Source organism: Apteryx mantelli, chromosome 13 (genome assembly GCF_036417845.1).
Source record: "Apteryx mantelli isolate bAptMan1 chromosome 13, bAptMan1.hap1, whole genome shotgun sequence".
In the NCBI taxonomy this organism is placed as follows: Eukaryota; Metazoa; Chordata; class Aves; order Apterygiformes; family Apterygidae; genus Apteryx; species Apteryx mantelli.
The window spans coordinates 1,710,735-1,724,812 of NC_089990.1; the positions used below are offsets into that span (position 1 = coordinate 1,710,735).

At 52.9% G+C, this 14,078-nt stretch overlaps 1 protein-coding gene across 1 annotated transcript in view; it reads right to left on the minus strand.

Annotated features, from left to right (window-relative positions):
* Window positions 1-14,078, minus strand: part of EFNB1 (ephrin B1) — a 77,538-nt gene that overhangs the window by 23,084 nt on the left and 40,376 nt on the right. The window contains exon 2 of the mRNA XM_067303995.1: window positions 6,584-6,861. Within this exon, the coding sequence (XP_067160096.1) occupies window positions 6,584-6,861 (278 nt within the window). The remainder of the gene's footprint in view (window positions 1-6,583; window positions 6,862-14,078) is intronic.

The following is a 14,078-nucleotide window of genomic DNA, read 5'->3' on the forward strand; positions in this document are numbered from 1 at the left end:
AGGCTTAAGGGACAGGGCTCAACAAAATCGCATTTACTCTGGTCACGGTCTTCAGACAAGCGTCCAAGACAAGTAACCGTGTGTTGTCTAACGGCCATTATTTGGGCTTGACGTGTCCAGTGCATGGGCTTTGAAGTTCTGAGACAGACACTGTTAGAGGCCCATTTGTCTTTAACGCAGGCCCGCGAGCTCCCACGCATCTACTCGCAGCACCTCCTGCGGCGAGCGAGGCTGGAGGCATCTCACAGCCCATCGCTCCTGCGCCACCCTACTGCAGCTCCCGGCGGGATGGGGAAGGCTGCCGTTGAATCCCACCAACACCACGAGCATCTCCTGCTGCAACCCCTGCAACACGCGCAGACGCGTCACGGCTTGCTTTAGCGTAGTTAGCAGGGCACAACTGCACAAAGCACGGCACGTGTTAACCACCGATGTGTTAACCCAGTGTCTCCGATGGACGTTGCAGCCATCACAGACTTCCACTCTGCCACAGCTGCACAGAAAGTAGTCAAAATGGCAAGTATAGGCAAGTAGGCTGATGCCGTCTTCCAGCTACCAGCTCGCTGGTTAGGGCATGAGATCAAGCTCCAACCGCAGTCACTGATACTGGGAGACTCCCAGATCTCAACAGACCTAGAGGAAAAAAAATTAGAAGTGGCCTCAGAGTTCCCTTCAGCCCCATGTATCAGTGGAGAGAAACCAACCTGTGAAACCAGACAATTATGTCACCAGTACTTTGGATGGCTTTGTTTCACCCAGACTTTCAATGTCTTCAAAGGCATGTTGCAAGTCCAAAGGACAAGGATGTTCCGCATTTGTGGAGCGCCAGCCCATTTGGGTGAAGAATGAGGAAGCTGGTTAATTGGGTTTTTATCGGCAGAAGTTCATAGCTCTCATCACGGCATCAAAAAGCACTTTTGCTTTCAACTCATCTTCACCAAACAAGTTGTGGGACAGAAGATGAAGAGTACATTAAAGTGGCCACATTCAAATGCAATCAGCAAAGAAACCAAGCAAAGACCTGGCTCGCTGACAAGTCACTCCCTGGGGGTTATGACTGGCACCCGGAACAGGAGTCCTCTCCCTGTAACGTGGATATGCAGATAACATTGCATCAGATACAGCAACACTTCAGAAAGAGAGGCCCAGCCAACGCTGCATTAGTTAGGGCAGAAGGAATGAAAGAGGAAATTACTAAATACCAGGACGGCAGAAAGGACTAAATTATTCAAGCAGCTCCACAGACACTCTCGCACATGCTCCTACTCATAGCTGGCATTGACTAAAGACTTTTTAAACCAATGGCAACTATTTCTGAAGAGTCAGAAGCTGGAGAGGCAGAAGTATAGCAAGTAAAGCAAGTATGGCAACATGTCTCAAAAAAAAAAAAAGAGGAGGATTCTGGTACTTGGCACACATATGTAACCCCCTTCTTCACATTAAAGTTCAAGCTACAGAAAAATGCTGAGGAAGACAGACCCATGGATGAAACCCACATCGTACAGGCAGCAATGGGTTACAACAAGTAATTCTTGCCAGATAAGTCTAATTGCATCCAAAACAGAAATGCAAGACAAAGGGTTTAAAGAAACACTCTTTTTGTAATATATCTGGTCTCACTAAATCCTGCTGCCAAAAAAGTTAGGTTGGATTACGAACATTATTGCGTCAAAAGTGATTGAAGAACTTGAAGAGTAACAATAAACAGCAAACGTATTAGATTTATGAGGCCAATACCTACTGGGGCCTCACTTTTACTTTAGCATTTTCATCAAATGAACTTGAAGAGAAAGAAGCTATTTATTAGCTGCATTAAATAATACTAGGTTGGGAGGGGTGATTCATATGACTGAGGTCAAACACCACAAGCGCGTGCAGGGACTGCACAAAGGGGTACGCAAGAGATCCCGTCTGGAAAAACAGAACAATACTTCTTGGACAGCACACTGCCCCTCAAGTGTCTGCCTGGGATTATAAATAACTACCTGGAGAATATTAAAAGGTTGAATAAGGCTTGGTTTCAGGACCTTTACTCTTCTGCACCCAATCAAACACAGAAAGGACTGTAGGGACCGTCATCATCATCAAAATACTGTTGTGACGATGATAGAAAACAAATTAGATAAACGTGTCCAAGGATAAAATAAGTGTTAGGCTGAGGAAACACGTCATCTAAGCCATCTCCCTGCCAAAGCAATATGGCACCAGAAGCAGCGAGTACATTTTTGGACAGCATCCAGAGCTACTGCATCCCGGGGAGCAGAGCTGGGAGTTCCTCCTCGTGCAGTTCTGGTGCCAGTACATCTGGATTCATATATCTCTATCTAGGCACCTCATTACCAGAGATAGTAAAACTGGAGCAAGTTCAAAGAATAGCAGCAAACACAATTAAGAGCTGGAGTGAATTATGAAGGGAGGTTAAGAGAGCTAAACCTGTATGGCAGGCTAAGTGTGTAAGTGACGGGGAAGCCATAACTGCCCACAAGGCTCTGAAGAGTGCAGGCACCAGAGAGGGGGAGGAAGGTTCTTCGAGTGGGACAAGGAGATGCGAGCAAGCAGAGCAAATCACAGGCAACAGGGAAAAATTAAGGCTGAACAGAAATGACTTTTATGATCAGGCTTTCAGACCATGGACCAGATGATCTGCAGGTGGGGAGCCGGACCAACGCCAAGACCTCTAGGACAGCACACCTCAGAAAATATTCTTCAGCATCAATGTCATTCTTCCTATAGCTTTTTGCTCTTGGTATCCCAAAAAGCAATTGGATGACTTATTTTTAAGCAGTCAGACACACTCTTCCCTCCTGTTTCAACCATTCACAAGCAACCAGCTTCTTTAATAGCTCTGTAAGCAGGCACGGAGGAGTAACTGTACGCCTGTTAATAAGTAAAAACTTTATTTTTATACTGACACTGCAAATCCAAACCGCACTGCTGACCTGCAGAACAGCAGCGGCATTCACCTCTGTGCATATACCCCTCCGAATAAAAACTACCCGAAAGCCTTCATCTACCTCTTCAGCAGTCTGTCCAAGGGCTAGGCTTAGTGCTTTGCAGATGAGCCTCCAAAAGAGCATTTTCATGGGACAAAAAAAAAAAAAAAAAAAAAAAAAAAAGAATTCATCCCTGTTAAATTTCACCCTCCTGCCTCCCATGCAACAGAGCAGGAGGAACTACGCAGCAGAAAACACTATATATTTCACTCCATCTTCCGGTGGTGTAAAATGTGCCTTGCCGCAGATCACGACCGTGTGAAGAATTTCCTCCTGACCCAGAGCAAAACCGGCTTACCATGATGCCAGAGCAGACAGTCACCACGGGCTAGGAGAAGTCTCTACAAAACACATGTTCAGACAGATCCACTTCTTGCTTGTGCACCCCAAGCCGGTATGGAAAGGGACTTCTAAAGAAAGCGCAGCTACAAAGTTAACGCTTCCCAAAACACCAGCTGCTAGAAGGACCAGCTTGCAACTACAAAGAGCGAGAACGGGTTTGCATACGGCTGCTCCATGCAAGCAGAAACGCTTTTGCATGGAGCAGGTAGGACACCGGGGCACAAAAGGCTCCCGGCTAAGGCAGCTCGCCCTGCACACACACCAGGTGCCGGGCACGTACCCCACGCTTGCAGGCACCGAGGGGTTAAATCCTCTATTTCTACTAAAGAGGGGAGAAACCAGAGACTCCCCTGAACTCAAGCCTGCTGACCGAAGCACTCTCAGACCAACACGGGAGCAAGACACCCAGCTCGCCGACTCCCAGCCTGGGTGGCAGCCTGGGCCACTCCACGGACGGTGCCCGGAGCGAGCCAGCAGCCCCGCCAAGCCGTTGTCTCCAGCACGGACTCGCGGCCAAGGGCTCTCACATCCCGCTCTTTATGAAAAGGCTTAGGAAGAGGACTCATCTCTCCCGGTCCAGCCCTGGGAGAAAAGATGCTTTTAATGAAAGCCTTCAGCTGGCGCTGGGGGGGCTCGGCGCACGGATTCAGAGAGGATGCGGAGAGGTTACGTTGGCTCTCAAAAGCCTTTTTCATCGCTAAAGCAGCCTAAGCCGAGGGCCGAGGCAGCGCCCCTACGTGATTAAAGTGGCCCTAAACGAAGCTTGGCATATCCAGCGCGGGGGGAGCAGCCGCTGAATGAGGACGAGCCCCAGGAAGCGCGCGCGCTCCAGCAGCGCGGGTCTCCAGCTGGCCGGGGGAAGCCAGCGGCCAAGCGGCACACGTCCCGCTGCTGCCCGCGCTCCTTGCCGTTTGAACACAGCTTCCCGAAGGCTTAGAGCCGCCAGCGAATGAAAAGGAAGAAAAAACCTTTTGTGTGTCAAGGCAAGCTTGGGGAGAGGAGGGGGGAAAAAAAAAAGAGAAAAAAAAAAGACAGCACGTGGGTGGTCTGCTCAGGAGACTTTTGACTTTGTTTTTTTGGCTATTTTATTTCTTGGCAGAAAGAGCTCCTGGGGTTTCTCGGCAGTGGGTATGGCCAGATCACAGGAGCATCTTCAGCCCACCCAGGGGCCAAAGTTCAGCTCGCAGCAGCCGCGCGATCCCAGCGCCGAGGAGGCCCGCTTCAAAGCGCCGGGAAGTCAGGAGAAATTAGAGTCAGAAACGGTCTGAGGCAGGGGCCGAGCGGCGGCAGGCTCAGGGCATTCCCAGCCTCCGCAGCGCTCCCCAGGCACCCCGTCCCCACCGCTGCCGGGCCATCGGGGCAACGAGGCATCGGAGACGGGAGGAAGGACCCTGCAGGGAAGCTTGCGGCCGAATTAAGCCGTGCTGTAGGGAGAAGGTGCAGAAAGGCCTGGCCTTTCTCCCGGCAGCGCCCAGCAGCAGGCAAGACTGCGGCCGCGGGGATTTCGTGCACCAAGGCAATGCTGGGCAGGGAGCTTCGCCCGTGCTGCAGAGACGCCGGGCTGCCAGCAGACGACCAGAAGGTCCGTTTTGGTTAGAAACCGCTGCAGGTCCCTTCGCCAGCCTGTGCTCAAGCCATACGTTAGAAATAGCTAACTAAAATTTACCGCTAAAGAGCAAGGAGTAGGCTCAAAACTGATCTGTAGAGAAGCTCATCCCTTTTCCGAGTACCAGTTTTACTCAGTTTATGTTGCAGCATAAACACAGGCATCTCAAGCTCCAGATACGGCTCCCTAGGGAAAACCACACCGGCCGGCAGCACCTCCAGGGCATCGCTCTGCCCCGCAGCCGGGCACCGCGCCAAAGCGGCAGCGGGACCCTCAGCTAAAGCTGCCTGCAAGGTCCTGGCCACCCCGAAACCAGCAAAGATTTCAGGCTAAAACAGACTGGTTACCGAACAAAACGCGGCAGGCTCCACGTCTGGGCGCTCGACTCCCGCCCCGCAGGCAGAGCTCGGCGCCGGGCCGTCCATTGGCGAGTCCGCGGCACGTGACGGCGAACAAGCACGGAGGGAGCCGCGGAGGCAGGAGGTGACGGATGAGCTGCGGCGGAGGCGCCGTGCCCTTGCCCTGCTGCTTCGCCAGCGGGTTAGCGCGCGATGCGCCCCGTCGAGCGGAAAAGGCGAGGGTCGGGAGAAACCACGGGAGGGGAGGGAGGAGGAAAACCAGGGAGCTAGCGGAGAGCGCGCTGAGCCCCAGCACAGCCGCGCTGGCTGCGGGGAAGCTCCTCGCGGTGTCCAGGCACCGGCTGCCGGCAGGACCGCTCTCACCCCGCCGCTGTGCCGAGCAGGGAGTCCCACATGACATCCCCGTCCTTCCCAGCCCCGCAGAGCCGGCACAGGCTCCGGCGAGGCAGGCACATCCCTACGGCGGGTCTCCTGCATGCAAGGACCACACGCTCCAAGAAAACGCAGCCATCCCTCTCCTCGCCCTTCGATAAAGCAAAGCTATAAAGGGAAACGCAATGGGTACAGGCCGGCACGCAGAATTTTATAACCACCTAGACCTCGACAAGCTCGTGGGTAGGGGTATTTCTCCCTACTTCCAGCTGCAAGGGCTGCTCCATGGAAGCAGCACGCTTCACCTTCACCGCTGTCTCGAAGCAAGGCTGAGCGGTTAATTTGTCACTATTATGCCAGGTTCCTGCTGCTACATCGAGATCTTCCCAATTCCAGGGTAAGCTCCAGAAGAAAGGCCCCATATAACCTCTAAACTCAGAAGGTGGTGTCAAATATAAGCTCCAACACTGCAGAAATGCTTCAGACATGGAGAAACCCATTCCTTCTCCACGCCAGGTCTAATCCGAGCTGGAGAAAGCATTCCCTGCTCCGAGAGCTGCGTAAGGACGGGGTCCGGGGCAGAGGGGCAGGGACAGCGAGGAGCACAGCACGCTGGCTAGATAAGGGCTGCTAATCCACTCGGCCAGCAGCACATTCCTCCCCTCGCACCAGCCACCCTCCCCTCTCCCATCCAGCGGGGAAATATTTTCCATACGTGTCAGCTATTAGCACCAGCCAAGTCAGCAGCAAGTGCCTGGCGACACTGTCCAGGCGGCCGGCGCAGCCCTCCCGCGGGGCGGCGGGTGCATCCTCCCACGGCGCAGCCCCCGGGAAAGCCCTGCGCAACGCCCCATCTTCCAAACCCCGGGGGGACCGCGAGCTGGGCGGCGAGGAAGAGGAGGGTGACTCACATGTAATGAAGTAATCCTGCTGTCTTTTGAATTCCAGGCCCATGTAGTTGGGGCTGAACTCCTGAAACTTGATAGTGAAGCGGATCTCCTGCTCGGGCCGGTTGCAAGTCACCAGCACGTTGGGATCCATGACAGTGCTGCAGGCATCTGCCTGGTCCTTCTTCACCAGGTACAGCTTGTAATATTCATAAGGCTTGGACGGCTCCGCCTTGGGGCAGATAATGTCCAGTTTATCCCCAATCTCCGGGTAGATGACCAGCCCTTTCCCAGTCATGAATCTGGAAGGAGAGGAGAGAGGGCAAAATGTTAGTTATGTACACATTCAAACGCAGCAAGAGAACCGTACGGGCAGCAACCGCACAGCTCACGCGACGCCCCCATGCTTCACCCCGCGTCGAACCCCGCTTTTTGTGCTACATGGCTTCGCACGATTTGTTTCAGGCAGAAACTCTGCTGTTTTCCCTCCACAAAACGTTTTTTGATACAAGAAGAAAGTTCTCCTCTTCCTTCACCATCACTGGATGCGCAAGGGGCCAGTGCAGGCCGATGATCAACAGAAAAAGGGGCTCCCTTGGCTCATTCCTGTTCCCCAACCTTCCTGCTGCTGCGAAGGCGATCACCCTTCCCCAGGCCCACGCCTGGAAGTAACACGAGCCAGCAGGCAGCACTGGCCTGAAAGGAAATCGCATCTTCCTATCGCTATCCTCACTAAAACAACCTGCTGCAGCCTGGGCTCTTGGGGAGCTACGCAGCTCTGCCCAAGCTGCCATGCTTGACACCTAGGTCATGAGCCTCCTGCAGCGACAGGAGATGATTTGGCACAGGGAGAAGTCCTGACAACCGAAGAGTGGGGAGGGATCCCGTCCACACCCCAGTTACCCATGGAATTCCTGTCCTTAAATGGAAAGGGAAAGGAAGTATCTAGCAGGACAACTTTTACCAACACAGCAGTTGCCACAGCTCAACCGTATGCCCAGGAGCGTGGGAGGACCGGATGGAGAAGAGCAAGGAAGGATGAAAGCTATTTGGGGCTGGAAGGCAGGGCATTACTAAGGGAAGGGAAGGAAGGCAATATTTGATAATTACCATTCAGATTTCATTATTGTAGAGCAATACTCTGATATTTTTTCACTGCGAAGTATGGAACTGGGGTAACAAGGAAGGAAGCAGCAGACTATCTACTTTGATGTAAGCAGTGTAACGCACTCTTCCTAGAGGATAGCATGGGAATGGACGCTACTGCAAAGTTATCCCTGCTGCAGTTAGTTCCCTGATGTACTTTGGGCACTCTGAAGACCGGAGAGCGCGTGCCTCGATAGGTTGTACATCTGTAGCTCTCCTCTTCTCTCAGACATTACCAGTCCCCGCGTCACCCTGCCCCAACAGTAATCACACTCAGCTCTTGGGGAGCAGGGCCACTAGGTCCTCTTCTCCCCAGAGGCGGCTGCACAGGCTGAGACTACAGGCACCAAGGAAACAAGATCAAACATACAAGACCAACCTGCTCCGTGGCTCTCATACAAGTCTTAGCAAGAAGCCAAGGAGTGGAAACCAGAGTCCAAGCAGCCCAGGCTTCAGGCCTCTCATCGCATGAGCTCCGGATTTACACAGCAGGCTCCAAGGTGGCAGGCACAGGAGACGGAGCCCAAGCCCACACGCACGCCCTGATGCCCTTGGCAAGGACTCCAAAGTTCACGTTAAGCTGTAGTACAGGAAGAGACAGACATCATCTGCACATCTTCTCTAGCCCAGTGGGTCAGAGTGGAGTAGCCCCAGTTCTCGCCCTCAGCCAACTCAACAAGACGAGGCAAGACACAGGGACAGCAGGTAATAATGCCTTTTATCCACACCACTCCAGACTCAGGAGTTTAATTCAGATATGTTATCTGCCCAATCCTTCCTGCCAGGTCACACGCAGGAGGAGCCGAGACCCAGCCTCAAGCGCGAGTAGGAACTTGTCAGCTACAGCTCCGGAGGCACCTGTCAGGTCCAAAGGAAGCCACTGCTTCCACCGGGGCTCCAGGCTGAAAGGGGAAATAGGATCTTTCCAATTTCGATACCAGCAGCACGCATCAGCTCAGTAGCTGCACCTTTGCCATGTAAGCTTGCGGGAAGTAATTAAGTTTCATAAAAGTCATGACTTCTGGAACAAGGCTATACAGTAACCTCATAAAAGAGCAGGAAACTTAACTCCTAAATGACCATGCTCTTGGCCTGCGAAGACCAAACACTGAGAACAACGGAAGGCAGCAAAACGACTTTATTGTGCTCATTTGCAGCCGCTCGCAGAGCGAGCGATGCAACCCCGCTCCAGCCCCAGCATTTCTGGCAGATGAGCCGTGCTTTGCCTTTACGCTACCAAGTAGGTCACCTGGCTGCTTGCCAAAAATACCATTTCCAAAGCATTACACGCAATAAAGGCTTCCCCCACCCACTACCTGAGCCCTGATGCAATCCCAGGAGACGTTTAGTAGAAGATGCAGAGAAGCCCCTGCCCCTCCCTCCCCTTGCTCACCATCCCCACCCTGTGAGAGGCCACAGACATGCAGCACAAGTAAACACTTGCAAGCTCACTCACAGGTTCCCACCCTAAGAGGCAGCTGAATCCCACATTCGTTTCTCCACAGTTGGGCTGAGTCAGACGTTTTCTGGCAAAGAACTCCCAAGTGACTCAAATTCCCTCCTTCAGCCTCTGCTGGCTCCCTCCTGCCCAAGAGATGCCAAACAGGAAGCCACAAACAAGTAAAGCAGATGTCTTGCAATTCCAGGGCAAGCAAGGAAAGCTCCTATCCACCTTCCATCTCAACACAAGAGCCATCACAGCTGCTTTGGCCAATGGGGCATTTGCAATGATTGCAAACCTATCAGTCCATATGACATCAACCAGCATTTATGGCATAATAGTCCTTGCGGTCTTGGATAAGGTCAAATTGATTTTTAAGTATAGCAGGACTGGAAAAACATGGGGAGGGGAGGGAATATAAAGCAGTCACGGGAACACAGCTGAGAACATCCAAACAATATATCCTGTTGGCACTTCTAATCTTATATGATTCAGAACCAAAATCTATGTGTGTTTTATTTATTTTGAGGATAAAATTATAAACCGATTTTCTTCTATGAACATTTAGCCTTAACTTCATAAGCACACAGTTTTTTGCCTGGAAATTAGCCCAGGAACATTTTTCAAATTTCATACGTGAACATCAAGCAAGAAATAGCTATCAGCTAAGGCACGCAGCATTTCTCACTACATGCAGACACACAGTTCCAAGGAGGGCTTTTGGATACGCTCTTATGCTTTCAACTTCGAGGAGCAGCTTTCCCAGTTTTCCCCACAGTCCCCTCTCCTGGTAGGACACGCTGATTAGGACACCGAGGCTTGTATCTGCTTTGCATCACAGACCACCGCAGCCTAGACAACGCGCACCCTCCAACTGCTGCTTCCTGCCAGCAACATTCCTGCGTGCATACACATTCACCCTTTGTCCTTCAATTTCCCTGATTTCTTCTCCTCCATTTCCCCCACAGTGTACTCCCTCTCTTCTCTAAAAGTAGGGCTGTTTCTGAGTTAAAAGGGTGTACAGCATTAGCAGTGATAAGAAACTCCTGAAGTGTACGCCGTCAAAGTATCTTTCATTGCTCTCTGAACTCTTCACCATATATCACGATTTTTCGCCCCAAATTTTGTTTCGTCACAAGCAATGGGTTGTGACCACCATCCTACAGAAGACTGAAAACAGTCCCTGTTATCAAAGAGGACAGTTCTCCAGGAACAAAAGAGGGAGGTGAAAAACATTTATCACAACAGCAGCAGAGAAAATGAAGCATCCAAACATTTCCAGAAGCAGCCTGTGTACACCACTAGAGCAAGTTCTATGCATGGGAAATTTTGATTCGGAGGGACCACTGAAGGCAAAAAATTACACTCTGACACAAGGTGACTTGTCTTTACAAGGACACATCTTTAAATTAATGTTAACTGGAAAGAATGAACAGATCTGCTTTTAAATTAATCAGGAAATTCATTGTGCCCCAAGAGCATATGCTGTAATTTTGGGAAGGATCTGCTGTATTCTTCACATATAACAAAGAATTTGATTTCCCCGTTTTAAGAGTGGGGCGGGGGGGGAATCAAGACTCAGTTCAACCATAACTATGAAGCTGTGCCTGGCATCTGCATACTAAAGCACTTTGGGATGCAGTTTGATGCATGCGCTGTATTAGACAGCTTAAATTAGGATACGGCAGACTAGCAAAGCATCGGGAAGGAGGGTGGCTGTTGCTTGAAGTAATAACCTACTTAAATACCTATTTCAGACGGCTCCAGCAAGCGTAAGCCAGCTCCGGAGGTGCGAGCGAGCCGGTGACACAGCCTGACCCAGAGCGGAGCCTCTGCTCCCGCCGGCGCCGTTGGGACCGGGAGGGCGTGCGGAGCTGGCGAGTGCCCTCTGGCTGCCTCCCCCCCCGTGCACGCGGGGGCCGCCGGCCCCTTGCAGGCAAAACCGGCACCCAGCGAGAGAGGGTCCAGCACCTGCAGCCCAGGAGCACCCAGCGCCTTTCGCTGCAAATCCTCCTCTGCACCCGCTGGGAGATGCACTCCTCCAGCGTGCCGGGGAGCCCGCGAGCCACCGAATCGCAGCACGGTCGAGGTTGGCAGGGACCTCCGGAGACCATCTCGTCCAACCCCCCCTGCTCACGCAGGGTCACCTAGAGCACGCTGCGCAGGACGGCGTCCAGATGGCTTCCGAGCATCTCCAAGCCACCTGACTCCAGCCTGGCAGGCCACTCGCTTACGCTCATTTCTAAGGCTGCGGGAGCAAGCACAGCCACTCACGTTTTCCAGCAACGACCTTTTGCAAGACGAGCACAGCACTTTCTGGCTGTTTCTGTTTACACAGGTCCTCCCACCAAGGTCTTGCTCAACCGTGACAGGGTTTCTTTACAGAAGGAAACCACGTTGTACAAGTCCCATAGAGACTCCATCCCTTTATTTGTAGCATCTTTCATCTCAAAACCCGTCTAAAGGTAAATACCAACATTTATTACACAGGGAAGGAGCAGCAGGGATGGAAGCGTGTTTACCTACACCTGTAGTAACCAGCCTTCCTTGCAGCCACAGGGTCGTAGGGAGAGGGCAGAGGCGGATGACCAGTTTGCCAGCCGCTGAACGCAGGTGACGGGAGCAGAAGGCGGCACAGGCGGAGCTGCTCGCTGCAGCACGTTTCTGGGGCTAAACACACGCCAGAGGAAGCAAAAGTTTTAAAAGCCCGTGAAAAGTACAGGGTGCTGCACAGACAGACACGTTTCTGCCCTCACAAGTTTAAAGGCTTTAACTGAAACAGCCCAAGTCACTGCAGAAACAGGCAGGTACTTAGAACGGAGGTGAATCAGGAAATGCGCTCTACGCAGCTATGCCTCCTTTTTATCGGAAAAATCTCAAGCACTTTACGAGACTGAGCCTTGCAACCACGAGAGATAGCTAAGAAGCTTCCTCACCCCCAAACTTTCGTGCTGCTGCGATGGGGTTTAGGGCAGGAGGCCGCTTGCCTTGCTCACGCAGCTGCAGCGCTGGCAGCCTCCATCCGCAGCAGCTTACGCCGCGGAGCGCAGCGCTGGAGAGGACGAAGCCTTCCCGATCGCCCCGGCACCTCGGCAGGTTCCTCCCACCACACATGCGCCTTCTTGCTTTGCAGGTGTCCTCAGAGTCCCTTCCCCGGGCTCCTTGCACCACTCGTGATGAGGAGGAAGGTTCTAGCTTTACTTTGGAGCTTGTATCTCATCAGCTAACAGCTCATAGATAATGTCTCAACATCTTTTTCTTTTTTTTTTTTGGTGGTGGTGGTGGAAACGATGGCAGTGGGAAAGACGAAGTACGATCATTAATGTTAAAAAATAAATAAATAAAACAAAATAAAGACTGGCACTGTGAGCTGCACGCACTCGAAGGGAGCGCGTCGGGAGGGGAGCGCTCGCGGTGCCTGCTGGCGTTATTAGCAGGTTGATCACTTAAAGTCCCTAGGGGTGGTTTTCGGGCAGCCCACCTGCACCTGGAGAGCGGCAAAGCCTCCCGCGCCGGCCGGGGCGCTGAGCGGCCTCCCCACGGGCGGCCCCCGGCCCCCGGCAGCCCCGCACAAAGACCGGCCTCGGCGCTGAGCGCTCCTCGCGCAGGGCCGGCCGCGCACAGAAGCCTGTTTGCTTAGCGAATTCCTTGCTCTGCAGGTTCCTTGGGAGCTATCAGGTGGCAGCGTCCAATTTCCTCATTGTTTCGGGAGGTGTTTTCTGATGGGAAAGGTGAAAAGGGTATTTGTGAGCCTTGTAAACCGATTCCTCCGAGTTGGGTAAACAAGGAGAGCTCTGTTGGCAGCAGGCCTCTGGGAGTCAGAGATGCCTGAGCAGAGAAACTTAAATTAAAGAGCAGCCTTTCTCCCCCCCGTCCCGTCCCCCCTTGGCAGTCCCCAGAAGGGAGCCCCAAGCCGCTCGGCAGCGGAGGGGAGCAGCTCGGCAGGCGAGCCCGGGGCTGCCGAGCGCTCCGGGGCCCGCGGAGGAGACGGCCCGACCCTGCTGAGCGAGCCCGGGAGGGGGGCTGGTCCCGGCGTGCTCCGCTCCGCGCAGAGGCTTCGCGATCCAAAAAGCTTAAGTGGGGCCTGATCAAATGGCCCGGGTGCGACATCTGCCTTTCTAATTCCCCGGCTGTGCAAGTGTCCGGTGTCAGACTTCGCCGTGGCTGGCCTGGCAGCACCGAGGCAACTTAATGGGAGAGGAAGAGGAACTGGGCGATAAGGGATAATCCCTTGAAATATGCAGCTGGGCTACACCGGGAGATTTAAACGATGGATCATACCCTTTTGTTTTACCGTGCTGAATCTAAGCAAGAGTTTAAGCAATTCTGATTGTGCAGCATATGCATATTCCTAAAGCGACTTAAGATGAACCCCGCAGTGCTTGTTGCCTCCATCCCTTCAGTCCCGCACCAGTCTGGGGCATGAAAATCTGCTCCTGACAGGCTGGTCCCGCATACAGAGGAAGACAGGGAAACCTGGCGTGCAGAGAGGCAGAAGTTGCATTACAGCTACCTGGGAGGGCGCAAGGGAGAAATACGCTCTTACGCCGGGGAACCAGAGCGAATTAGGCAGATGACACCCTCCATCAGCAGCTAAGTTCAAGCCTCAGCTTCAAAGAGAACCAGCCCTATGGGAGGCTGGTGGAGAAGGTGGGGATCGAGGTCAACCATCCGCACAAACGCAAGTCCTCTGCCCTCCAGATGTGGTCTGTATTACACCTTCTCCACCAAGGAGCTTCTCAGGTCATGGGGGTTTCTGTCACAGGCGGACCACAACAGACAGCGGAGCTTGTGGCCCCATACAAGCCATGCGAAGCCTTTGAACCCAGCCACACAGAACGCCCCATTTTAACTTGTGTGAGGACCCCGGCTTGCTAAAAGCTAAATAAACCTAGAAACAAGGGGTAAGAAACAAAACCACGGGAGTTAGGC